The sequence below is a fragment of the Misgurnus anguillicaudatus genome, chromosome 4 (assembly GCF_027580225.2).
Source record: "Misgurnus anguillicaudatus chromosome 4, ASM2758022v2, whole genome shotgun sequence".
Lineage (NCBI taxonomy): Eukaryota > Metazoa > Chordata > Actinopteri > Cypriniformes > Cobitidae > Misgurnus > Misgurnus anguillicaudatus.
The window spans coordinates 37,821,199-37,849,170 of record NC_073340.2 but is presented as its reverse complement, the minus strand read 5'-3'; the positions used below and the strand labels follow the sequence as shown (position 1 = coordinate 37,849,170).

At 38.7% G+C, this 27,972-nt stretch overlaps 2 protein-coding genes across 7 annotated transcripts; one reads left to right on the top strand and one right to left on the bottom strand.

The window, feature by feature from the left end:
• The first annotated feature begins 88 nt into the window (after nucleotides 1-88).
• pdzd7b (PDZ domain containing 7b) lies at nucleotides 89-27,213 on the top strand. Of its 6 annotated transcripts, XM_055176932.2 has the most exons (24): nucleotides 89-340; nucleotides 714-836; nucleotides 1,755-1,929; nucleotides 2,003-2,179; nucleotides 2,343-2,490; nucleotides 2,753-2,813; nucleotides 3,301-3,651; nucleotides 3,966-4,088; nucleotides 4,726-4,853; nucleotides 4,940-5,031; nucleotides 5,355-5,446; nucleotides 5,540-5,611; nucleotides 6,130-6,729; nucleotides 6,936-7,036; nucleotides 7,261-7,386; nucleotides 23,787-23,897; nucleotides 24,040-24,081; nucleotides 24,177-24,243; nucleotides 24,881-24,933; nucleotides 25,167-25,232; nucleotides 25,307-25,363; nucleotides 25,495-25,571; nucleotides 25,865-25,991; nucleotides 27,018-27,213. In XM_055176932.2, exons 1-23 carry the CDS (start codon nucleotides 331-333, stop codon nucleotides 25,968-25,970), a joined length of 2,958 nt encoding a protein of 985 aa, XP_055032907.2. In that variant the 5' UTR covers nucleotides 89-330; the 3' UTR covers nucleotides 25,971-25,991; nucleotides 27,018-27,213. The 6 variants fall into 6 exon arrangements, 5 of the variants coding, with proteins under 5 accessions (XP_055032907.2, XP_055032909.2, XP_055032906.2 ...); XM_055176934.2 differs by having other exon boundaries at nucleotides 3,304-3,651; nucleotides 25,865-27,213; XM_055176931.2 differs by having other exon boundaries at nucleotides 25,865-27,213.
• Nucleotides 8,213-18,097, bottom strand: lzts2b (leucine zipper, putative tumor suppressor 2b). Its single transcript, XM_055176938.2, has 5 exons — nucleotides 17,929-18,097; nucleotides 12,550-12,972; nucleotides 11,284-11,811; nucleotides 10,868-11,137; nucleotides 8,213-10,180 (listed from the first exon to the last, which is right to left on the bottom strand). The coding sequence occupies exons 2-5, from the start codon at nucleotides 12,943-12,945 to the stop codon at nucleotides 9,512-9,514; spliced, it is 1,863 nt and encodes a 620-aa protein (XP_055032913.2). The 5' UTR covers nucleotides 12,946-12,972; nucleotides 17,929-18,097; the 3' UTR covers nucleotides 8,213-9,511.
• Nucleotides 27,214-27,972: the final 759 nt, after the last annotated feature.

Sequence of the window (27,972 nt, the reverse complement as noted above, 5' to 3'; positions counted from 1 at the left end):
ACATAAATATATCATTGTAATGTAGGCTATATTTCATTCATTTTACTTCTCTTTACACATCAATCATTTGTAACGTGAATATGATGTATGTTTATTAAATAAATGATATAAAACACATTTGTTTCGTTTTGATTATTATGAAATATTACAAAACAAAAATGCAGTTTAAAAGTGACACCGTCGGATGAGGGGCGGCCTCTGTGTGAAGATTGACGGTTGTTTAAACCAATCATAAACTTACAATCCTCTACCCACGGCCAATCAAAGAGCGGGTCACGGCAGAGGGCGGTCACGAGCGCAGGAGTCAGAAATTACTGGAGTCACGTCACGATGACAACAGGTAAAAATAGTTAAAATACAGGTACAGTTTTTACCTGCGGGTTAAATAATCAGCTTAATGTTATTGATAGAAGAGGTTTGTGTTTTATTTCAGTTTAATGAAGTCATGGCGTCACTCACACGAGCCTTTAATACGACCTGACAGAACCTAACGGAGCGTCTCGTCGATGTTAATGTTATAGACATTCTTAAAATGAACAGCTTGTACTCATTTAAAACTCTATACATGAATGACTACTGAAATATAAGCGTGTGATATTTGTGTGTTCTGCTCTCTGACGTGCGGGATGACATCAAAAACTTCTATAAATGATAGATATTAATTTACAGTAACTTGAACATCTCTCTGTCTGTGTGCGCATGCGCGTCTGCAGGTGAGGTGGTAAGATTGACAGTCATCAGAGGTGATGATGGTCAGCTTGGCTTTAGTGTGCGAGGAGGATCTGAGCATGGACTTGGTGTTTTTATCAGTAAAGTTCAGAGGAACAGCTCTGCAGGTGAGAGACATTTTACTGACTCTGTGTCAAATAATTTATGTCTCACTCACATCAATAATACCTAGCTAGGGCTGCAAAGGGGCGGAAATTCAATTCCATTGGAACTTAATCTTGGGATTTTTGAAAACATAAGCTATCACATAAAAAGATAAATAAAAACATTTTATTTGGTCATAAGCAGACATGCATGCAATGTAATGCACATTTTAAACAATCCTGATACTTACACTTATCAAGCCACGAATTTGTTTGATCAAAAATCCTTCAGAAGTAATTCTAATATGAATTTTTGATGGATTTTTGACCAAATAAATGCAGGCTTGATGAGCATAAGAGACTTCTTTCAAGTAATATGTCCAAACTTTTGGGTGGTACAGTAAATCTGTATGATAACAGAAAACTGACTAGAAGAATATAAAAGTAAGATCATCACAGCTACTGTACATGATAGATAACCTCATAAATGTTCAATGAAATAGTGCTGGCTTACATTTAGATAACTAATTTACTGGCTTCAAGACATGATCTGTGTATGTTATGAAGAATGCAGGGGGTGTGGCCTCAGTGGCCCATAATAAGCAGTGTGCATGTCAAATTGCATGAAACCTTCTGTTACAGGCAACTATGCTATGCACATTTTTCAAATTTCCATAAATTCAAGTTTATTCCCATGGAAAGTTTACAGCCTCTAAATTCCTGGTATTTTGCAACCCTAGTAATAGCTGATGTCACTTACATTAAAGAATCCTAAAGGATACCCTATGATTAAAATTAAAAACACCTCAGAACACAAGACAGTTATGTTTCTGTAGGAGGTCTAAAGCTGGTCTCATATCCTCAGACTTTTGTCCATCATCATAAGCGTGTAAAAAAACTTTTATACTGTACATACATGTGCTTGTGTGTGTGTTTGTGTAGAGCTGGCAGGGTTGTGTGTTGGTGATAAGTTATTAGAGGTAAACGGTGTCAGTATGGAAAATATCAGTATGAGCAGCGCTGTGAAAGTGTTGACGGATCACACTCGCCTCCGATTGGCCGTTCAGCGTGTGGGCCGTGTACCTGGAGGCCGATATACCAATGAGAAAACCACATGGTGAGTCTCACACTCATTCAGACCCTCAGAGGTCCAGCACTATGAGATCTGATACATGTATGTGTGGGTTTAGGGTGGATCTGATTCACCGTCGGATGATTGTAGAAGAATCAGACACTCCTGTCTCTGCATACAGTTCAGATGGAGCTCTTTGTCGGACGGTTCACTTACATCTCTCTCACATTCAGTCCTGTCTGGGGCTCAACATCCGTGGTGGACGAGAGTATAACCTGGGCATATACATATCAAAGTTAGTACAACATTAAACACACACACACACACACACTCTTTAATATGTCTTTACGATTGTGCAGTCTTCAATATAACCTAATAGCAAGTAGTATTAATGTTTTATTTTGCATTATATTCATATTACACTTAATATTTATGGGTCCGTTGTGTCTGATTGGCAGGCTGGATCCTGGCGGTCTGGCAGAACAGGGTGGGATTAAAATGGGAGATCAGATCCTGTCGGCCAATGGTGTTAGCTTTGAGAACATCAGTCATCAAAGAGCAGTGGAGGTGTTGAAGAGTCAACCTCATGTCTTACTGACCATTAAAGTAAGTGTACACAGACAGACAGACAGACAGTGATGCTCGACTCTGACAGATGGTTGATGTGGGTCTCTGTGTGTGTGTGTGTGTGTGTGTGTGTGTGTGTGTGTGTGTGTGTGCGTGCGTGCGTGCGTGCTTGTGTGTGTCTCAGGCCTGGAACAGATATCTGTGTAAACTCATTGACGCTGTGTGTATCAATCTATCATATAGTTCTGCTTTTAGACAAATGAGTTCATGTGATGTTAATGCTGCTCTGTTTCCACCACAGGAAGCAGGAAGATATCCAGCGTATAAAGAGATGGTGACAGAGCTTAGCTGGATGAATAAATGTAAGCTTCAAAAATATCAGCTTCTATACAACAATATAAATCTGTTGTTATCAGAGGCGGACACTATTTAAAGTATTTTTACTTTCTACATAAAAGTACATTTTTAAGTATTCGTATTTTATCAGTGTTTTTCTTTGGAAAACATACATTCCAAAGCATATTATCATAATTTTTACTCCACTACAAATCATAATTTCAAGTTTTTGGTTAAGTACATTAAACATCTAGTATTTTTTTACTTTTACTTTAGTAAAAAGTACTTTTGTACTTTCACTCAAGAAAAGTAAAAGTACACAATTGTTATGTAATTAGGTATTAAATCAATTTTAATATGAAATATAAAAGGAATACACAGTATGATTCTACTCATTTTTTGTAAAGTAATTTTTTCCCAAGACAAACACTCTGATGAAGCACAGATTCTTGAAAAATTTACTTAAAATACTCAAGTCCGCCTCTGGTTGTTATGACCTTTGACCTCTTTCAGCAGGTAGCGAAACAGAGTCTGATTCTCAGTCGTCTGTGTCCTCGCTGTCATCTGGGACTCCTCTGGGATCTATGAGTGGTCTCTCTCAAGCTACTCTGCCTGTTAGTTTACCCTTAGGAGCCAAAATGTCTGACGTGCGCAGCTCCACCGAGTCCCAGTTTCATTCGGGTCCCACTAATAACGGTGGTCAGTCAGAGCAACTGCGAACGTTGAGTCGAGGAACCGTGGAGCTGTTGCAGGACTCTGTTATCCGGAGCGAAGGAGAGACAAACAGGAGGGAAGGCCGGATCGTGGCTCCGGGTCAAACCGGTCCTCCCATACGCCGAACGCAAAGTCATGTGACTGCATCAGGTGGGCTGGGTGCAATGGGTGAAAACACAGGACTTTGACTCATTCATTTGTTTTAAATATTACATCTTTTGCATTGTGTCCATATAGCTTCAGATAAGATAAAAATATATAAAAGATGAAGTACTGTTGAAGAGATGTATGCTTGTTAACAAGTAGCTATTTAGTGTTTAAATATATTGAGTTCAATCAGAAACAACTATACTGTGATAAAATGACTCGTGTCAGGATGGTTCATAATAATAATGTTGCACTTTCAGACTCCTGATGGCAATAATTTCATGATCATCTGGCAATAATACAGTCTGTTTTAACAGAAGAAGAGAAGTGGAGAATAAATCAAGAGATAAACCGTCCCGTTCAGCGCTCCAGAACCTTTATCAGTCTGTTCCGGAAGAGAGATTCCTCCAGATCTGTGTCCCGTTCAGAGAGCAATCAGGGTAACATTAAACACCAGGGGTCTCATTTATAAAGCGTTGGTTAGAATCATGCGTACGCCACTTCCCATACAAAGGTTGTGATCTATAAAAAACAAACTTGATATGGAAAAGTGCACTAAACTAATGTAAGTCTGAAATAACACTTATTCATTTTTATATGACTGCGAGGGAAACGCTCATGCAGCATATATCATACACGTGCACTATACGAGCAGAAAATATTAATTTTATTTTAGTGATACCACTAAATCATGTTGTGATATTGACAAGGTGTTAATGTTCTGTCTAACTGCTCTAAACATATAAATGCTTCATGAGGTGATTTGCATTGACTATTTATGGTTAAACATGGGTGTACAGGGCGGGATATGAGGCAGATTCGTGTATGCACACTTGCAGGTGATCTGTGATTTATTAAGGTAACATTGCTTACAGGTACGCACGGTTTTATAAGTGAATATTTTTTGCCGTACGTAATTTTTGGCTTTTGTGCGCATATAGACTTTTATTAAGGATCCTATGCACAGTTTTATAAATGTCGACTTGTTGATTTGCTTAGCTAAAATGTCTTGAGATTCACCTAAATATGTTACTTAATTGTTAAATGTGTTTGATTAAAAGCTGTATGTTTCTGTAGGCAGGTATGATGATGATGATGATGATGATGATGTATCTGGGCAGGACGCTCTGACTCGCGTGAGAGAAATGGCTGTTAGATTACTGGAGGATGAAGATGTGAATGTGCTGCTGGAGATCTGTCAGAGGGTAAGAGAGATTTCAACCTACAGTCCTGATGATGGACAGAATTAACATTTAAACTCTAATTAAACTCACATGTAATCTACCTCCAGTATTTAACAGATGGAGGGGTGCAGGCGCTGGTGAACACCCTACTGAATACACTAAACACACCAGAGAAACTCCTGCTGCTCAGAGAGATCAGGTGATGTCAAACCACAGTACGTTTGTACACTTCTTTCAATGTGAATATCTTTATAATGTCTTTAAAGGCCCGGTTTTTTTCTGTGTTTATGAAGGGATTATTACAGTGTGCAATATAACATGTGTTCATGTTTCACATGTAAAAAAACATGGTATTTTTCACACAATTGACTTATCTGTATAGCGCCGCTGTTTTCACTGTCCTATAAACGGTCTGATGTCTTCCTTGTTCTATGAAGTCCCTCCTTCAGAAATACATAACGAGTTTATTACTCTAATCAGATGAATGTCGGTTATAAATATATAAATATTATTCTCTTTCAGAACGCTTGTGTCCTCTGATGATCTTCTGCTCTTTAACCACACGGTGGCTCCATATGAAGAAGAAGCTTATGATATTCTGAAGAGTCGTTCATGTAAAGTTCTTATCAAATATTAAAAACCATCTTAACGTACATTTAAACTCTGGTGCATGATCGCAGACAGACGCTTTATTTGTATAAATTTAGGTAGAAATTCTCCACTGCTCTCCCCTCGGACAGACCGCACACCCAGACGTCACTTTGTTCCTCCTATGACAGGTGAAGTTTATGTCACAAACCACTTCCTGAGATTCACTGGGGCTTCTCATTCAGAATGATTTACATGATGTCTTGTGATGTGGTAGAAAAACTGAACCAATGTTTCTTCTGTGGTGTGATTTATTTCTAAATAACATGCACTGTGTAAAGAGTAAGTAAATGGGGTCGATTTTAAGGTATAGATTGGTAGCGTATCACATGACCACTATCATAACATCATTATCATACTTGGTCATATTGTATTTTACATAATACTTGTGCATTTGGCAGATGCTTTTATCCAAAGCAACACATTTTTATTAGTATTCGTGCATACCCTGACAATCCAACCCACAATCTTTTGGACTGTTAACAAACAAGCTTTACCAGTTGATTCACAGGAACAGGAATATTAAAGGATGTAGCATTAACGTAACTTAGATGGACATGCCTACGACCCTTTGTAAATGTGTATTTTACCTCAATAATCAGCTGACTGACGGTTCACAGATCATAACTCGTATGTCTCTCTGTCTCAGATCTCCACGGTGAGTTTGAGCTGCATTCAGCGCAGGATGTGGAGAAACAGAAACGGGTTAAAGAAGATCTAGAGCAGCTCGCCCTGTCCTGTTATAAAGAACAGAACGAACCTCTGCAGACGTCCACAGCTTTCAGCACGTTACAGGACGTTCCTCTAGACGCTTATAAGCACACAGACACATTAAGATCATCCAGCTCCTCTGTTCTTCTCCCCAACTGGCTATTGGCAGAAAACACACATTCAGATTCTCCACAGACACCTGAGAATAGTTTGACCCGACCCGATGCCCTGATTTTACACTCGGGTTATGCCGTCATTTCAAAAAGTGGGCGGCTTCCAGGGATCAGGACAGACGGTGAAGAGGAACCGGGACAGGATGTGTTGTTCACTGTAGTGGACATGCCTCGCCACAAGAGGCCGCTGCTGTCACAGATCTTTGGTTCCCTTAAAATGTCTCACAGTTCAACCGTGTTACCCATAAAACAGTCCTGGCAACATCAGAGATCAGGCCGTGAAACACACAACCATGATGCCCACATGGAGCAGGACTGCTTTGAGTTCACTACAGTCAACATTAGCAAAACCAAGCAGTCTCTGGGTATTATTTCATATTACTTTTCACTTTAGTGCATTAAAATAAATCTAAATAGAGCACAAACCTTTCTGATATTTGATGGATACATTTAGTTTTATGGACCTGTCGCAGACAGTGTATTCACAGTTTTACACACATTTCATTATAAAGTCTGTGTGTAGTTTGTGATGTGGGTGAAGTGTAATTAAAATGTGTTTTACTCTGATTAGGGATCAGTATATCAGGTGGGGCGGAGTCCCGTGTTCAGCCTACGGTGAAGATCGAGAAGATTTTCCCAGGAGGAGCGGCGTCTGCTAATGATGTCCTGCAGGTAAGAAACTTGATCAGTGGTGTCCAAGAGGGCCACTGTCCTATCATGCTGGAGTTTAGCTCTTACACACCTGAACCAGCGCATCATTAAAACATCCAGGTAGATTAGTTGAGGCAAGTTGGAGCTAAACTCTTTTCAGGACAGTGGCACTCCTGAGTTTGCACAACCCTGCTATTGATGAAGGTTTAGATGATGAGTTTATAAACCTGTTTTCTGTGTCTCAGGCAGGGTTTGAGCTGGTGTCAGTGGATGGTGTTTCTCTCCAGGGTGTGACCCATCAGGATGCAGTAGACATCATACGAGAGGCATTCAAAAATAAAGCCACTGATCCTATGGAGCTCGTGGTCAAAGTACCCACAACACACTCCAGTAACATTATACAGCAGAACTAAAATACTCTGCAGTCTTTGGGGACGTGCAAACCAAAGCTTTTACGCTGGTGTATGTTTTCAATTGTTTCTAATGGAAGCGCTGCATTTTTTTTCACGCTGACAGCCGGCGCTCGCCAGTTTTTACATGCTCAGTGCTGAGAGTTAAAAATATTCAACTTTGGGTGAAAAGCTCAGCTCGTCATTGTCAGTTTTCACACGGCCATCCAGTCACAGTGGAGGCGTGACAGCCGCGTTTAAATGCTTTGGTGTGCACGCTACCTTAATCTGAAACAGTCCTGCAGAGTTTAGATCCGATCCTTAATGAAACAGCCCTGATCCAGCTAATTCAAGATTATTAGAAACTTCCAGGCAGGTGTGTTGGATGTAAACTCTGCAGGACTGTCAGACGGAGTTTATCATCACTGCATCAGAACCTTTAGATTGATTTTCATCATGACGTTGTCTTGTCACCTGAATTAATTTAAACGACTTCAATGCACTCAACACACTGACTGTCTTAGCTGCCAATAGACAGTCACACTGAGTAACCTGCACAGCATTCTGGGAAGTGCTCTTACATGATCATTATTATCAGGAAATGATTGACATGATTCATCCGTCCACATGCTCATATTGCTGACAACTGACTTCACACACACAGCACGCTGGGCAGCTCGGCTCTCTTTAGGACAAATGCTGTTTTTATAAATGAATGCCTCTGGTGACTGTGATGATAACTCTTAATAATTAGAAATGTAAAAGCATTTTCAGATGCGTTTTAAAGTTTGAATAAAATTCAAGTAAATGTTGTTCAGTGCAGCGGTTTAATTACAAATAATAGCTCATAGGAATATACAGTACAGCATGAAAAATAGACATGTATTGACTTCATACAAACACGGTTATTTAAAAAATGTACAATACTGCCAGAAGAATCACTCACACAATACAGAGCGCTTAAACATCCTTTGGTCTATTCACAGTGACTTCTATGTAGTAAGTACACATTATAGTGTCCATTATAAACTTATTGAGTATACAGCATGAATCTAAACAGTAACAGTGTTTTAGTCGAGTACAAATATAACAGTCTATAGCTTACGCATATGGCCATAAAACACAGCGTCTATGGACCTTAGGATTAATTATTGTTGTGTCAGAATTAATATCTCAGATTATACCGCATATATGATAATATCAATGTGGATCAATCATGTGTGGTTTTGTTTCATTACAATATTATATTTCAACATATGATATAATGATAACAGATATCTGAGCGTTCTCCTTTTCTTTCTGTATTTATGAGTGATTTTCACTGCTCTGAAACACGATTACAATCATTCTGACAGCATGAATCCACTTCATCTGTGCTTTTTATTTAATAAGGAAAATAATGAGTTAAATGTTGTTGTTGGATTGGTTTAGTGCAGATGGAGTGATAAATGAAGCCATGAATCACACAAAATCTTCCTCACTTCTGTGAGTTTACTTCAGACACACACACACACACACACACACAAATGCAGACGCACACGCAGACACACACATTCATTAAATGAGACTGTTTTGTGCTTCAATGTTTGAATTACAATCCCAAAATAAATAATGACACTTGAAGTCAAATAAATACTTTTTCACAAATATTGCATTGTATAAGTAAGATTGTAAGCTAAGCAAGCATCTCATCATATTACAGCATGTGTAAAGCGTTGGGATTGTGTGTGTCTGAAGGTAGATGTGATGATGTGTTTTTGACAGATCTGTGTATCTTCTCGTCTTATACGCTCTGATCTGCTCTTACTGTCAATGATTCATCAGTGCATGTTATTCAAAACAATGTTCGTCTTAGTGATCTTTCTTCAAAACGACTCAGTCACAGCTTCTCTAAAACAATTTACCTTCTTAAGTGATGTCATCAAGACTATATACCACCTTATATTTTGAGACATTCTTTACCATCCAATAAGCTTTATGTCATTCACAATACTGATGTAAAATGGGTTGCAATCATTTTATGTTGACTTGCAGCTGGTGGATCTTTATTAAAGGCAGAATGCATTTCTGAAAAGCATCGCATGGCAGTAGACATCGGTTTAAGATACTAGATCTCCGTTGCGGCGATGTCATCAAAGGTGACTTCATTTCCACTGCTGTCATCGTCCTGATCTCTCATCTCCAGCTCCAGTCTGAGGTCACGGAGAGATCGGTCGAGTTCTCGATTCCTCGTGTACATCTTTATATAGTTCTGCTGAAGCTGCTTCTGATAGCGAATCACTTTATCTTTCTCCTCTTCCCAACTCTTTCTTTCGCTCTCGAACGCAGCGGCCTGATCGGACAAAGTCTGACGCTCGTACGCGAGCTCCGCCTTCAACCTGTCTGCATGCTGCTTTGATGCTTTTAATTCCTCACTTTCATTGGTTAGTCTCCGTTCCTCCCCAGATGCCCCGCCTCCTCTATAGGAGGAGCTCACGCTGAGAGCTTCACGCAGACGAGACGATTCCTCCTCGAGACGACTCATCTTCTCTCTAAGCAGCTCGTTTTCGCTCTTGCGACGCTGCAGTTCGTTCTCGCAGACCTCGAGCTCCAGGGTCCGGGTCCGTGACGCCGTGTGAGCCTCCTGCAGGTGACCGTGGCAGGTTTGTAGCTCCGAGCGCGCCTCCCTCAGCTGCCCGCGGAGAGTCACCAGCTCACCGGCGCGTTGGGCAAGATCGGCCTGAAGGTCTTTCAGTTGCTGCTTCAGCAGTGAAATCTCACCAGACTTCTGACACACCTGCGGGTCACAGCCATGCATTCAGTTACAAACCCAAGATTAAACACTTTTTGTATTTTTGTCTTGTTTTCAGTGTAAATATCTAAGAATTTTCAAATCAAGATGAGCAAAGTAACCTAATAAAATATGTTTTTACACAAACATTTAAGTGAATTTGTGCTTAAAACAAGCAAAAAAAAAATCTGCCAATGGGGTAAAACCTTTTTTTTTCTTGAATTAAGTGTTTCAGTAAAAACTTATTTCATGGTTTTGGAGCCGATGGTGTAGTGGACAGTGCTCAGATAAATGATGCAGACGCATTACCGGCAACCCAAGTTCAAATCCCAGCTTGAGGTCCTTTATCGATCCCATACCCTTCTTTTCACCCTCTACTTTTATGTCGTTTCTTAATTACTGTCTATCAAATAAAGAAAAAAAACTTATTTCAAGATTCTTTTCCTAACCCATAGGCAGATTTTTACCTGTTTTAATAACAAATTATATATTTTTTTCTAAAAACTAGACTTATTTTCTTATTTTGATCATCAAGAAAAAACATCTTAATTTAAGAATGTTTAGATATTTGGTCTGAAAACAAGGCAAAAATAAGAATAGCTTTATTTGCATTTATCAAATTCTCATGAGTCTGAGAGCAGGAGTGTTGACTTGAACCACTGCTCACAAACACTCATCATAAACTCTCCTCACCTCCCATTTGGTCTCCTCCAGTCTGGGACCCAGCTGGACGTGTTCTCGTTCACAGACGGCACATCGCTCCTCGAGTCTCTGATGCTCCTGCAGGAGCTTGGTCATCTCCTCGTCCTGCTTCTTCTTCTCCTGCTGAAGCTGAAAGAGCTGCACCTGCACCTGCTGAAGTTCTCGCTGCGCTTTATGAGACGCTTTCTGCATTTTAGCTGCGCAGGTCTGCCTGAACTCCTCCATCTCCAGCTCACTGCGTTTCTGCCTCTCCTCGTACACCTGAGGCACGAGACGTACATACACCTTTGTTACAGCCATCATTTTATCACACTCTTCATATTGATCTTACTTGTTGGTTATTTCTGAGTTCCCTCACTACATCACAATACGTGATTGGGTAAGTGTGAAAATAACGTCTCACTCACTTGACAGATAGCTACTTCGTTCTCATCCAGATTCTCTCTGAGCTGCTGAAGCTCCAGGTCTCTCCCTTTCAGTTTCTCTTCCAGATCTCTCACAATCATCTCATAGGCTTCGATAGGAGGCGGTGAAGGTCCACTCGACCCCATGTCTGACAGCGGCTGACAGCGACCGCCCACAGACCCCGTGCTCTTGCTGGATGAAGAGCGTCCGCTGTCGGAGTTGGAGTGTCCGTGATGTCTAGCTGGCTCACTTTGGCTCACAGGGCTGTTATAGGCAGGAATGTTTGTGAAGGAGTTGTCCGTTACATTGAAAGAGTGACTCAACAAACCGTTTCGAGCTCCGCTGTAAGAACTGCGTCGTTCTGTCACAACCGGGGTGACGTCCTCATCTCCTAAAGAAAACATGCTAAGGTTTCCTTGGCTTCCTGACAGAGCGCCCCCTTGCCGTGGAGAGAGGAACTGCATGCCGTTGCGGCTCCTGGGGACGACGGGTTTGAAGGCAGTGGGTCTGATAATGGCCTGCTGAATGTTCTGAAAGAAAACAGGCATGTAAAGCAAAGTCATTACCAGTGTTGGGAAAAATTACTTTTAAAAGTATTGCATTACAATATTAAGTTACTCTCCAAAAAAGTAGCTAATTTGTTGCTTAGTTACTTTTCATGGAAAGCAATACTTGCATTACTTTTAAGTTACTTTTGTGTTACTTTCTCTTCCTTGGCTGAGGTTTGATCTCTTTATGACTGAGAAGTTCTGCATTCAGAAATTTTACTGTCGCAAAAATGTCAAGCTCTGGCCTGCCATCTCCGTTTCTGACTCAAACTTCACTGCGTTCAGTTGAATTTAGTTTGTCCTACCTCTTCACTCACTTTCTTTCAAACAAGATCATTTTTATTCCTGTTTCTATAAATGTATGAAGATGTGTCATACAGCAACAATGATTTTGTCCTGCATTGTTGTTTCTTAGTTCTGCCTCCACTCACTTAGTCGTAATCACGTCACTTCTGTCTGATTGGTTAATGCAGCGAGAATATCTGCCAAAGTTCAGATTTTTCAACTGGTCGAATCACACGTTGCATACTTCAAAAGCCCGAAACACTCAATTCGCGCCATGTCATTTACGTCAATCGCTCTGCAGGATATTTATTGTGTCTTTGCATTGACTTAACATGTAAATCACTCGTGCTTAACTCTTCGTTCATGTCTGGTGTGAACGCACCATTACTATTTTTATGTTTCTGTGAGAGGAATCTTCACAATGATCATACTCACCCTTTCTAACTGGCCTGACACGGGGACAAGTTTCGGAGGTCCGTCTTTATCATTCCTGTCCATTATCAAGTCTTCATGTGAATACGAGCGAGAACCGAAACCCTTTCCTCTGCCAACGATAGCCCTCCTCTTACTGGACGGGGTCCGACTTCCAAGCAGAAAATCCTGCGAGGTCTCGGGCAGCAGCCATCCTGAGTCTGGCGTGCCCTTATGAAACTTTGTGCTGACCTCGAGGTGTCCTCGGTCACGATGGGCGAGATGTTTGGGAATCAAGTTACTGACCTGACCCATCGCTCTCCTTGATGGAGGAGAGGTCGGGGAGCGGCGGTGGATACGAGCGTCCAGGCCTGGTGTCGGATGATCGACGGACACAGGGAGGGACTGGACCAGCGCCATGATTTTCAGATACTGATTTCACAAAACCTGCATATAGAGAAGACATTACATTACAAAAGGATCCACATACACATCGTTAACTCTTTATAGTGATGAACTCAACAGTGTTGCGATCTCTAGTGATGTTAATCCTTTAATACAGCAAAACAAATATCTCCGGTTTAACACTCGTGCGTACACAATCATTGTGAAGCCATTTTAAAGAAGTCAAGTTTCCCCTTCACAACGTTATTCATCATATTCATCATATGTTGTGCTTCCTCTTAGTGTTCATGAAGGTTAATAACACATCCAGACACTTCTCTTCTGGGTTTAATCCAGACAGATTACAGAAATTAATCCATGATAGCTCAAATGTAAACAATATAAAGAAGATTAACACACATTAGGTTTATAATCTCTCTCTCTCTGTGTCCTCTGCTGATTCTCCTCTAAGTCACTTCTTTAGCTGTTATTATAACATTAACCCTCATTACATTTCTTCATCTGTGATCATCATTCATAAGAAGACAAGAAATTAAAAAAAAACCTGTTCAGTATTTTTTAAGCATCAGTTTATTGATGTCAGTGAATCTCGGTGTAAATGTGAGCTCATACTCGGTGTGCTGCCCAGATCACTTCAGTCAGTCTTTGATCAGCTGCTGCTGATGATTTTACTTCTAGAAGATTCTGTGCCACAGATCCATGTAACTTCAGGGACACATACACATCACTAACAGACCAACATGGAAAATCTCTGAATGTATCAGACAGGGTTCAGAGACCTCCACAACACCACATTCAATTCTAGTACTGAGGTACAAAACTATGAGACAAACTCCTTTGATCTGTTTACTGTTAGTGTGTTTACTGTTCAGGGCATTACACACAAATCTCTATGATATACACAACATGCTAATATATATTATTCTCACTTACACACACACACAGTAGTGGTGTATATATAGACTAGTGTAAGTAGGCTACAGTATGCTGGGTGTTTCTCTCAGGTCCTGCAAATGGGTCACACTGGCCAGAGTTAAATTGGTTCTACAGGCAGAGAGAAGATGTGAGCGGTCCAAGTACAAGAAAGAAAACATCACCTCAAAACACACACATATATAAAAGTGTCTATTATAATGTGTGTGTCTGTTCTCCTGCAGTGAGATCTTCATATACCTGCTGCACGTAATATATAAATGAGTTTAATGTCATTGTTTCCACTAGAGGTCACTACAACAGCTGCAGCTTGATGATGTCATTAAAGAGCGTGATGGGAATGATGGGAGTTGTAGTCTTCACCTTCACTGTCAATAGGATTCAATCTGAGATGATTCACAATTCAGGTTTATGAATGTTGGTTTAAAATAATGGGCCAGATTTACTTCAAAGGGCAAATTACTGTGAAAGCGCAAACTCAAAAAAATGCAGATGGGAGTGAACGTTTCTGCGGGTGACGCACGTTAAAGAACACAGATGCAAAATTCTCATTTCCATAATGACAACACAACCTAGAGCTGCGTGAATGAGTGTTTGGTTTAAGACGTGTGTTTTTTAGGAGTTAAATAATGCAAATATCAGAGAACAGACGAGTGTAAACCTTAGTAAACATGCTGCGTGATTCATTTAAATACTCTCCTCACATTCATTTTGCATCTGAAAAGGAAACTCCTACAAATGCATATGCAGTAAAATCAGTCTCAAAAACAACCGACTCCATATCTCTTCAGTGCTAATATTTCACTGCGTGTCTTTAGTAAATCCTGACAGTTGTTTTTTACAGCAAAGAGGCGTTTGCACTGCTGTTAGTAAATCTGACCTAAAGTTTTATAACAGTAACAGTGTGGCTTAACAGACGCAACAATAAAACTATGTGCGCTACTTGTTGTGAAATAATAATACTGCGCAGACCAATCGGCCTATTACACTATCACAAACGCAATTAAAAGCAATACTCTTAATGATAGTTTGATGTCACTCCCAACATAAAGTCAAACACAAGCAAAAACTGAGGATAATCCAACATAACAACATTGACAACCAATCATAACTGCAAATGTTCTTGCTTCAAACACTGTTGAAAACATTTAAGACAATGCAAGTACACATGTGAACAAAATCTATAACACCGTGATAGTAGTGTTTGGATATTTCAACGCAAACATCTTACATATTGTGCCTTTAATGCTTTACCGATAAATGCTCTAAATGAAAACCAACATGTCATCCTTCATCTTCTTTAGGGAATTCTGGGATATGATGAGCTCAGATAGAGGATTTAGGAACCAACACAGGTAATCTTTCTCTTAAACATTAATGTCAGATTTATATTCACAAACTAACAGTTCATGTTGAGATTAAAGACGTTTATATACCATAACTATCTGAAACTGATGAGTAAGAAAGATGTTGTTTTCCTGTCTAACAAAGCTTTGAGGAGCGAGCAGATTCACTACAATAGGGTTCATAATGACAAACTATGATATCACAACCAAATCACCAATTAAACATAACTGAACATTACTTTAAAACATTCATTTGTCATTTCATCATGAGAAATCCATCATCATAATATATCATGAATAATTAATTATCTCTAATGATTAATGAAGGTCGGTGTGTTGGGTTCTTTTATAATCACCGGCCAGATTGTGTGCTTGTGTTTCTGTGTGCTGAGACACGACGAGCTGCAGGGACAGACATACGCTCAGTTCTGGGTTGATCCCGGTGCCTGGCAGTACTGAGCTTTCATTGGACACACAAGCAACAACAGACCAACAACACATAACCACAAAACAACACATCACATAGACCAACACTCTGTTATAGTTTCCTGATGTACTCTATAGAACATTATGTGTGTGTGTGTCTGTATGCATGCATGCATGTGTGTGTGTGTGTGTGTGTGTGTGTGTGTGTGTGTGTGTGTCTGTATGCATGCATGCATGCGTGTGTTTGTGTGTGTGTGTGTGGGTGTGGGTGTGTGGGTGTGTGTGTGTGTGTGTGTGTGTGTGTGTGTGTGTGTGTGTGAATGATTTCTGATTGAAAACACACACAAACAACACACAATTCTTCCCTGAGAAACCTTGAACAAGATACACTCCCTGTAGACCAATCACAAAAACATCAACAAGCAGCTGAACAGGAAGTGATGTCATCAAACACCAGACTGAGCATGAGCATAAACACATACACAGTTTTAAACATTTTGCTCAGCCTGTCATCATTAGTTAACAGTTATTTTTTACTCAAAACCCTCTCAATGGTTGTTGTGGTTAATATGCTGGTTAGTGATCTGTTGCTTGAATGTTCTTGGTTTGTTACCTCTGGTCTCTCTTTTATGCTCTAAAGGGAAAGTTTTTGCTTGTTAATATTTAAAACTGAAATGTGTGTCTATCACACCGCTACACAATATAATACTGATTGTGTTTCCTGTAAACAGAGAGAGAGAGAGAGAGAGAGACATTAAACTCCTCTTACTGACTGAGATGATGTTGATATGTGGAGTTGGTGATGATGATGTTGCAGCTTTAAGGGTCACAGGTTTGTGATTTTGTGATTCATATGAGTGCATTAAGGGTTTAGAGAAAGACTTAAAGCTTAACAATAATGAAATGTTTTCAGAGCGTTACTGTAAAGGGAAGTTTCTGTTCTTTAAATGATGAGAACTGTTTTCAGTACAAACACAAGATCAACCGATAGAGACTGAATTCTGCCAATTCATCACAGGAGAGAGATTTTACTGTCAAACAAACACCTTCATGACCAAAATATATAATAGTAAAATACACACAAATCTAACAACTAAAGCTGTCCGTCATCTAAACTCTCTGTTTCAGCGGCTCCTAAATAAAGAACAGAAGGTCGTGGGTGATATGATAAACAGATTGTTCAGATTAAGAGAGAGAGAGAGATTACATTGCATTTCTACACAAGTGTTTTAGGAAAGCCCCTGATATCATCTCAATCCAGCAGCAGTACAGTAAACAAACAGAGATCTTTACTCCCTACTATCAATGAAGTTAATGAAAAGAAGACATTTATAACCAGATGACTTAATCTAGGCAAAGTGAGTTTATTAAAGTCAAAGATTGAACTCTGAGAACAGAAGATCACTGCAGGGACTCGTGGGATTTCTGTCCTATTTTAATCTCTGTTTGTTATTAAAGAGACTGTGGAGATGAATCTGGACTTTAAGTCAAATGACAGATAGCTGAATGTTGTTTATCTAAATGATTCATCTTTGACTCTCTCTCTCTCTCTTCTGATGGTTTCTGTGTAGTGACTCAGGTGTGATGTGAGATCTGCAGGTGTACATCATCATCAACACATTCATCCACATACAGTAGATCCACTAACAGACACGCACGCGTAGGTTTGTCTTCATTCCTAACATGCATCATTTCTGACAACTAGAAAAGTGAGTTTGTGCCTCAGTTACAGTAACACTACCCGCTGCGACATCTAGTTATCTAATAATATACAGACAGTGTTTGTGTTTAAATAAAGCGAAAGAATGTGAGAAACATCAGAAACCCACAAAGTTTTCACAAGATACTGAATCTGACTCTGGACTCAATCTGACTGACAGATGATGTTATGTCACGTGACTCAGGTGATTTGTGAAAACCTGACAGCAGTGTGTGTGTGTTTATCTCAATTAGTAAAGCATTCACTGCATTCATTTAAAGCAGAACAACAGTAATCGATCTCAATCATAACTTTATTGATCAACACACAGCTGGTTTAGACTCGGACCACTACACGATTTCAATAATAAACCTGTAAAGTTTGTGATGTTTAAAGTAAACAAAGCCTCTCGTGATGTGACAAACAGATGACAAATCTACCCCAAAAGTGTCAACTTCATCAGAATAATAAATATTAAAAGACAGACGTTTACAATAGTTGTAAATCGACAATAATAACAATGATGATGACGCCATAGTATCACACACTTCTCTGATCTGATCCGCACTGAATATAATCCTGACATTTACTCACCATATTGATGTACACACACAGCACTTTCTTTCTTTATTACTCTCCGGGCTTTAGTTTCACTCTTCAGGTTTTTATTTTTACTCCTCGAGCTTCATCTCTTCAGTCCGACGACTTTCTGCGTGTCTGAACTTCCCCGTGCGCGTCCGCCGATCGCGTCCTCGACACTCAAGCCCCTCCCCCTTCAGCCACTAACGCTCTACTGTCCGACAAGCCACCAATCAGACTGTGATGACAGCTTGTCTCATGAATATTAATTACGTAATATGACTCTCGCAAGTGTGAGCAGACGTCGGTAGACGGGCCAGCCAATTATATTCTGACTTGCATGATTTATTAATATTAAGTAGATCACGTACCAGGCGCTCTCGGACGACTACCAAATGTTTCTAATTAATATGTATGAGCAAACCTCGACAAGTATTACTGTATTTAGACTAGGATGGATTCTTTTTATATATAAATCTGGTTTCAGTGTTTCATTCTGTCATAAAGCGATCACGTGTTTGTTTGTTAATGTTTGTCTTCGAGTTAATGATGCTGCAGGTTAGTTGGTTAGTCTCTGTCAGAGCCCTGCTGAAAAAAAAAACAATAAAACCGTTACAGAAAATTCTAATGGTTTCCATTAAAATATCAATAGGAACCATTAGCTTTTACCGATTAAAACCACTACACTATTGTGTGTTTTGGGCCATATTCCATTAGAACCAATACAATTGGCAAAAAAAACATTAGAATTTTCTGTAATGGTTTTATTGTTTTTTTCAGCAGGGAGGAGATCACTGAACATTTAAAATCAAACCAAATATAATGACATAGATGTGATTTACTTTAGTGACCACCACTCTTAATGTAGTACATATGTTTAATAACATTTCATAGAGACTCAAATGTCTGGACCTGATGATGGATTATATTCGTCTATAAACTCACTGATTCTTTATGAACGTGGGAGCACATTTGTGTTTAAGGCATTTATTAGATTCTCTAGACAAGAAGAGCTTTATTTTCTTATGTGAAACTGCGATGAACACTTAATCCTGGTATGATTAGTTGAAGTATTGTTGAATCATACCTGAAGAAAGAGAAAAGTACAGGTGCAGCCCAGCATTCAAAACCTTTATTCAAGATCTCCTTAATCAAACTGCTGTTGTGTTGTAACTGATCTCAGTCCAGTCCATCCCTGCGCACACACAGCCAATGAGTTTCGCTGTTATTTATGACCTAAGATCTTCATTTGCTTTAAACACTAGAAAAACTGGTCTGACAAGAACCTGAAACCTCACAAGAATCCGATGAGCTGGTCAGGAGCCTCCAGTCGTGCTTAACCTCATGAAAACACACTGTAAAGACTTCCTGAAGCTGAAAGATCTCACACACATTTACATACTCCAGTCGTGACAACACTGTCTGAAGATAAAGACAATAACATTCAAAGAAAACCTCTTTCTGAGGCAGACCAGCAAGATATTTAGCCTTTAAATGACGTCTGATAACCGTCCAAACACAGCCCAGACGTCCACCGACTAAAACAAGGAGAAATATGTGCTGAAACATCTCACCATAGTCCAAAATTAAATCGAATCAAATCAATCAATGAAAGCAGACATATAAATGTAATCACTGTTAACTTTGCTTACGTGATGAGATTTCATAAACGTCTCGCATGTTATTTTGACAAACACGGCATGTTTATTTTGTCTAGAAGTGTGTTACTCATAGCTGGACTGTATATAGTTAACCTAGACAGTGAGCTGATACACAGGATTCATTCGCTGTCTTAGAAAATATTAAACAATGCAGCTTACTAGGTTATAGACAGAAAATCAAACAGCAGGAACAGAAGTTAGTCTTTATATTGTCTGATTTAAACTCTTATAGTTGTGTCTTGTGCCTGTTGAGCAGTGGGAGGAAAGCGACAGTGAGGGAATGTTCTGGAATGTCCTGTCGTGGGTATTTAGCACTTTTGTTCATTGTTGTTTCTCGTGGTTCAACAGACATCAGGCACCAGAAGCGTCTGACTGAGACATATTAGAAAGATCCTGAAATGGCACAGTTTTCTTTTAAAACAACTTCTAGTACACAAGCATGTACACTAGATGACTTCATTTATAGGGAACAGCTAAACACCACAGAACACACATTCAGAAATTAAACCATATGATAGATGATTGTGACATATCATAAGAAACCAGCTTTAAGTTTAGTCTGTGTGATGTGTGTCATTCATTCAAATACTTCATTTACTCGATTCATACACATTTAGGGGCGGTTTATATGACAGGGCTTATTATAGTCCCAAACTAAAATGCATGTTTGTGCTGCCTTCATTTATAAACTTGTACTCACATATCTTACATATTTCAGTGCCATTGCTTTAAAGTTATATTTTTGCCTTTATTTTTAACAGTGAGTGAGAAAAGGACTGAAAGTACAGGGTTGAGAAAGGGGGTCGGCAAATGACCACGAGTTGAAAATCAAACTTGGGTCACAAAAAGTGCAAAAGTGCGCTACCCACTACACCATCGGCTCCGACCAGTGGTTTTATTTTATGCATACTGGTAAGGTATGTTTGTAAAAACTACTTAAGTGTCCTGATATAACTAAGGTTTAGTCCTAGATTAATCTTACTAAACAAAGGGCACTGATGTAACTTCAAATATGTCAGTACAAGTTTTTTTCAGTTTGGACAGCTCTTACATTTATTTTAGTCTAGGACTAGTCGAATCCCTTTTCGGGGGAAACCACCCCATAATGTAGTCTGACAGATAAATGCACATTTAAACCTGCAGCTAAACCTGCCACTGCCACTGTACTGTATGAAACGCTTTTATACCCAATAATCTATCAATTAAATTCTGTTGTTAAAGGCTTTGACTGAGACCTGACAAATACACCTATACAGACATTATACGTGTGAAAAACATCAAGATATGTGTGATGTCAGTTTGTCAAGGCAACATTGATGTGTTTTCTTACCTGTGTGCATGTTGCCCTCATGGTTAAAATAAATGTATTTGAATTGCTTTTCTAAACATCTCAAGTATCTTTAAAACTTTATTTAAGAAATAAGCATCATTTAAGCAGAAATAAGCTCATTTGATAGATTATGTCCCATTCTTTACATATAATCTTTCATTTAGATTTGATTTATTTTATAAATATGATCAAGTACTGGACTATATTTAGTCATTTTGATGTTATTATCCTGAGGTCTTTCCTAGAGCAAACATCTCAGAAATCTTCCCTCACATTCCTCACACATCAGATTTCACTTGATTGCAGTGATATTTACAGCACTGAATTGCCTCCAGATTTGACCACAAACCTCTTAGTCGTGAATTTCTGCTTGGAAACTATGAGCACAATGTCAGATTGTAGGAAATGACTCTTGATTGTTTGAGGCCTGAGCGGGGCGAGGGTCTCTTTCTCATTTTTAAGCAGGACCAGTTTGTGAAGACAGATGCAGTGCACGTGATGTCAGGCTACAGAGAGGTCTTCAATTTAAACAGAAAATGAACGTAAACTATAGGATTAAATGTTTATTAGGGAAGGGTGCGTCTAAATAAAAGAGGATGTTCTGTCCTAGGCTCAGGCTGGGAAGAATTCAGTACGGGTGAGGTAACGATGAATGAGTTTGGTCCAGGTAACGGGCGGAGTCTAGAGAAGAGGAACATAAAGTACTGTACTGTATAAAGAAGGTACAGTGGTGTGAAAAAGTGTTGGCCCCTTGCTGATTTATTTATGTTTTTGCATCTGTTCATGACCTCAAGCTGAAGATAACTTTGGTTCTTCAGCAGGACAATGATCCAAAACACAGCAGCAAGTCCACCTCTGAATGGCTGAAGAAAAACTAAATGAAGAGTTTGGAGTGGCCTAGTCAAATCCTCACCTCAGTCCTCTGGCATGACCTTAAACAGGCAAAAAAAAAACTCCAATGTGGCTGAATTACAACAATTCTGCAAAGATAAGCGACCACAATTCCTCCACAGCGCTGTAAGAGACTCATTCCAAGTTATCGCAAACACTTGATTGCAGTTTTTGCTGCTAAGAGGGCCTAACCAGTTAGGAGGCAAACACATTTGGGTTTGGATTTTGTTTTTCCTCCATAATAAAAACCTTTGTTTAAAAACTGCATGTTATGTTTAGTGTTGTTATCTTTGACTAATTTCTTAATTTCATTTTTTTAATATTGTTCCCCTTCTGAAGCACCCATAGTTATGTTAGTGAGTACCAGATGTGCCCTCGAGGGATATTTTTGTCTCTATCATAATATTTCAATTTGTTTGATGATCTAAAACATTAAAGTGTGACAAACATGCAAAAACAGAAGGAAGGCCAACACTTTTTCACATCACTGTATATAAACTTCAACACAAACACTTACAGGAGTCATGTCTCTACAGCAGATCAAGATGCTACATAACATAAATTAAGTCACAAATGACACAAGAACATCAATAAACTGACACTAAATCAGCAATAAATGAACTTATTTTTGGAGATATGTCGAGATACAATGTAAATGTTCAGTCATTTTTATGACAGTATTTATTTATTTCATATTTTTAAAGAACAAATTCAAAACAAATATACCAAGGGTCTACAATATACGTACTATATAATAATTAAAAATATAAAATAAATTAAAAGCACTAGTAAAGAAAACATCCTTAAATGTATGAAATAAAAGTCCAGCTTTGATTTATTTGTAGTTTTCTCCATAATATTCAATATAAGTTTTCACTTCCCTAAGTAGGCTACAGAAAAAAGAGGTCCCTGTTTATCCCCATATAGTGTTTATATGCTGTTTTATAAACTGTGCTGTCATCTAGTGGTCGTCATTAAAACTTCATCCGTTCATATTTATTAAACGTGTAGTTCTGTGAAGCTTTAGTGTTGTCATCGATGTGTTTGTGACAATATTGTATTTTTGTGCCAGTATATTTGTGATTATTATCGCTATGAACGCGCGGTGGAGAAATTACGTGGATTTGTAGAGTTGTGTCGTCACGCATGTGCGCGCATTATATTTGTGTACGCGCAGCGCAGTGATGGATGAGATTAGCGCCGTTGGAGTCGCTTATAATCAGGATTTAACACATAAGGTAAAGGATGATGTTGACCTGGTTTAACACGACTGTAATAACATCTGACTACTAGATAAGAGTATGAGTCTTAGAGGAGTTAGATTGTCCTGTAATGCTGCGAACTGTTTCTGTGATGATGATGATGATGACGATGATAAAGATGATGAATGCTCTTTGTTTTAATTCGTCTATCATATAAACAACAGTCGTTTTAATTTAAATCAATATGACGTATTTGACTAAGTTTGAATTAATATCTAATGTGATGGAAGTGTTTCTGTTATCTGATGGTTATAGTTTAATGATAGTGTGTGTTGTAATCTAATCGGTTGTTTGGACTGCACACACAATCGTTACATCAAGAGTGTGGTCTGTGGTTGTGGCGATTTGATTCACTTCATGTAAAACATTAAAACACACACAGACTCACTCATGTTTGCACATCTGACTGCAGATAAACAGATTTTTAAAATGAAATTGGTTGGTTAAGTTTCTGGTCATTGATGAATTCCAGAGCATCTGTGTTTTATCCGCCTAATGACTTCCTGTTGGAGGGAGCCGTGTCACAGACTGATGTTGTTATGGCAACAGGACCTCCATCAGCACCAGACTGAAGTGTGAAGTGTGTTAGAGAGAATCTGTCATTGATTTAATGTGATGATACCTCTGTGAACGTCTCTCGTCTTGGATGTTTGATGGCATCGTGATTATTTAGAGAAGTAACATTAAACATCTTACACTAATACTCTCTTTTCTCTTCTCCTCTTATAGACCATCCTGGTGGGAGACAGCGGTGTGGGGAAAACATCTCTGCTTGTTCAGTTTGATCAGGGGAAATTTATCCCTGGATCGTTTTCTGCCACAGTTGGGATCGGATTTACGGTATTTTCACTTGTTTATTCAGCTCTCATGAGATGCATACAGAGACAGTTGTGATGGACGGTTAATGCAGCTTTAGAAATATTGTTTTCAGGAGGTTATAATGAGACTGAAGGATTGTAAATGTTTCTGCTTCTCTCATCAGAATAAAGTTCTGACAGTAGATGAGCTGAAGGTGAGATTACAGGTAAGTTATAGTGACACACTTTATTTTGTTGTTAAATGTTTTAAGTAAAGCGGGTGAAAGTAAGGTTTAAAGAGCGAGTGATGTCTCTGTCTTAGATCTGGGACACCGCGGGGCAGGAGAGATTTCGCAGTGTCACACATGCATACTACAGAGATGCTCAAGGTGAAAAGATTTGACTGTACTGTACTGTATGTGTCTCTTTTAAGAGTGTTGAATCTGATTTCATGTAACATCACAGTTCAAATGATTCAGTCTGACTCAGATTAAAGTGTAAAAACAGCCTGTCAACATTTGGGTATGAAAATGTGGGAGACTTAAATCTGGATGGTTGTGTGTGTGGGTCAGGGGGTCATGTGAATGAATTAAAACAGTGCCATACAGGTTTATTATTTATTAATTAAATATAAATGAATACTTATTAAGAAAGCAAATCTACTAACACTAGTGCAAGGTTTATTTGGGGTGCTGTCGCTCTAAGACCTAATGCAACTAGTCATGTCAACTAGTAGCCTTATCAGTGTTCATGCTGACCCTGGGCTGTGGGTTGCCAGGATAAAGTCACAAATGAGTTGAAATATGTATGATGTGTTGACTGTGTGAGTTGGGTGCGTTTCCTTAAAGTAACTGGACAACATTGTAATAATAGATTGATATGAAGTTTGGTCATACAAATTATGTGAGTTTCTCTGGAGAAATAACCAAACAGAATGGGGGGGGGGGGAGTGGTTCTGTCCTTGAATCAACAACAGTTATCTTGATATGATGTAATTGATGATGATGTTGTTGTTTATTCTCACAGCGCTGCTCTTGCTGTACGACATCACCAGCAGATCTTCATTTGATAACACACGGGTACAAATTTACTTTTCTTCATCTTTCATCAGGTCTTTATTTCAGTCTGTGTGCTCTTTTTCTTTACACATACAACATATCAATGTCACAGATATGTTTGGCACTGACACATTTACTTCAGGTTCATTCAAACTCTACATTTGTTCTCATCTGTATGTGAGTTTCCTGGAGACCAATTAATGTTTAATATAATTTTCTGAGCTTATTTCTTATTGGTTGGTTTTGTTTTAAAGGCGTGGCTAACAGAGATTCACGAGTATGCTCAAGATGATGTGGTGATTATGTTGATTGGTAACAAGGTAAGATGATGTCAAACTAAAAGCATTTGATATAGATGAGCAAATCTGACTGCGACCATTTCTGCTGTTATCAGACGGACATGTCCAATACAAGAGTGATCAGACGGGAAGATGGAGAGAAACTGGCCAGAGTAAGTCTGATAATACTCATAAACATCAGATCAGACAGTCTGAGAGTCACAGAAAACTTGAAATAATTACATTGTGGGAAATTTGTGTGATATTGTGAAGTTTCTCGCTCACTCAGAAGCTCTTTTCACAGGAGTTTGGTGTGATTTTTCTGGAGACCAGCGCTAAGACCGGACTCAATGTGGATCAGGCTTTTATAACTGTAGCGAAGTGAGTTGAGTGCAATCATCATCACCATCATCTTCATCACTGTTATTAATATGAGATGCAGCATCAACACTGAATCAGTTTAGATTTTTCCGAGTTCAATTCAAGTCAATCTGCCAAAACTGTATCAAAACTGTCACGTCTCACAAATACTGTAAGCATCTGGTGTTTATAATTCATGAGGACAACCAGAACCCAGATCATTCCTTTAACTCCATTCAGAAGTCATTTCTACCCAGAGATCATCTGTGAAAGGATATATTTAAAGTGTAATGCTGTGTTTTTGTCATCTACAGGGAGTTGGTGAGACGATCTGTACAGATGCCCGTCCAGCCCAGATTTTACCTCCATGACCTGATGGAGCCGGAGAAAGAGACGTCAGGCTGCTGTGGGTTTAACTAGAACAAATGTGATGAGATGAAGGTATTTTAACAGCAGAAGTTCAACATTCAAAGTGATCTCACACTTACTAACACGAGATTTGTGTTTAAAATTATGCCAAATGCAAAGACAACCAGCAGATGGTGCTGTAGTGCACAGTAATGTTTACTGGAGACTTTATGCAGTATTATAAAACTCTGATTCATATTGAGTGACAGAAGAGCCAAACCTCTCTTTTATTCCTTACTTATATTGAAATCAAATGTCATGATGTCACAGGAACCACTAAAGAGTCAAACATACCCAAGCCAGAATAAAGCACCTGCTGTAAGTGGATCTGGTGGTTATAAAGGTGCACATTATGAGCATCAGATGGCAGTAAAGCTTTATTTCTCTATTGAAGCCTCATGTTTACAGCTGCATGTCTATAATGATCATATAATGATTCCTTTAGTGAACAAACGCTGACAGTGCGTGTAAATGTTAATTCTCCTTTAGTTTATTTTAGGGCTCAGTTAACTTAACTTAACTATAACTTCACCTCAGATGGATATCCACACATTTTCCTGCTGTAAACTCTTTATATTATGATGCAGAATAGCAGGTGTGTTAACAGATCAATGAATTTTTATGTGCTGCGTTTGAATCTCAGGATCTTTACTGGGAATATTTGAAGAGCTCAGATGCAAAACCCACTTAGTGCGTCTGTGATGATTTCTTGTTCATTGTTTAATCAGACTCTTAATAAATTCAGCCTAAACCCAGTATTTCTGAATGACCTGAGGCCTGGATTAAGTGGATTTGAAGGGAAAGTATTTATGTACCAAGAGTATTCATTGGCTTAATATCATCATCTCATTTGAGCTCTTCATTTATACACCAATAGAAGCTCTAAAATACTGCAAATATATAAAAGGAAATATGCATTTTTCTCCTTAGCTAGATTATTAAAATTGAATTATACAGATTTACTGTTTGCATTTGGATTAATAATATTAGCTGATGTTTTATGATAATGTATATTGAGAAAGGTTGTGATTATTCTGCCTGTGTGTTTTATTTCAACAGATATATTAAGATGATATCAGATTTTATTATCAAAGTATTTTGTGTTTGTTTCTCCCTCTAATCAAACTCCAGTATCTGTTTTCCTGAAATGAAAACACTTTGCACAATTTTGTGTGGATGTCCTCAGGTCTTTTCCTGTTTGACTTTGTAAAATGCTTAGAAAAAGTTATAAAAAAATAAGTTGTGTCAGTTTTGAGATGTGTGTTTATTCCTCATAGCTGAATCTAATATTCAATTCAATTTTATTTATATAGCGCTTTTCACAATTGTTAATCGTTTCAAAGCAGCTTTACATGAGTAGATGTAGAGGAGAACACAGAATAATCGATAGATAATATAAGAAGTAGAATACAGCGGCTAAGAATAAACCGTACAAGCGAGCGTAGTAATAATGTAACGTATACAGTAAAGTGCTAAGTTAAGCCAATGTTGGCTGAAAAAAAACCCTAAGAGAAAAACCCTGTGGGAAAACTCCTAGAAGGACAAAAAACCCTTGGGAGAGATTCATATATATAAACACGGTAGGGATATGAAGCGGATAAGCAGATTAAACTATCATTTCATTTTTAGATTTCATTTACTTTGTTGATCCAAACAGATTTGTTCATGTTAAACAAGGTACAGACTAACTAGATGCTTGACTAAGTGTTATGAGTATGATTTGAGTGAGATATAAAAAGTTATTTGAAGATATTTGACAGATCAGGTGTGCGGTTATAGAAAAATAATCAACACCTGTGGAACATTTCTCAACCAATCAGAATAAAGCATTTAACAGATCCTTTGTGTCATTGAAAATAATGCACACCTGCGGTGCAATGGCATTACCACGTTGGGTGTGCATTATTTTCAAATAATTCAACGGCCCGTCATCAGTTATTCCATATGTGATATATGAATGTGAGTGAGTTATATGAGTGTTATATGGGTGTGTTGAGTGTGTTAATAGTTGCAG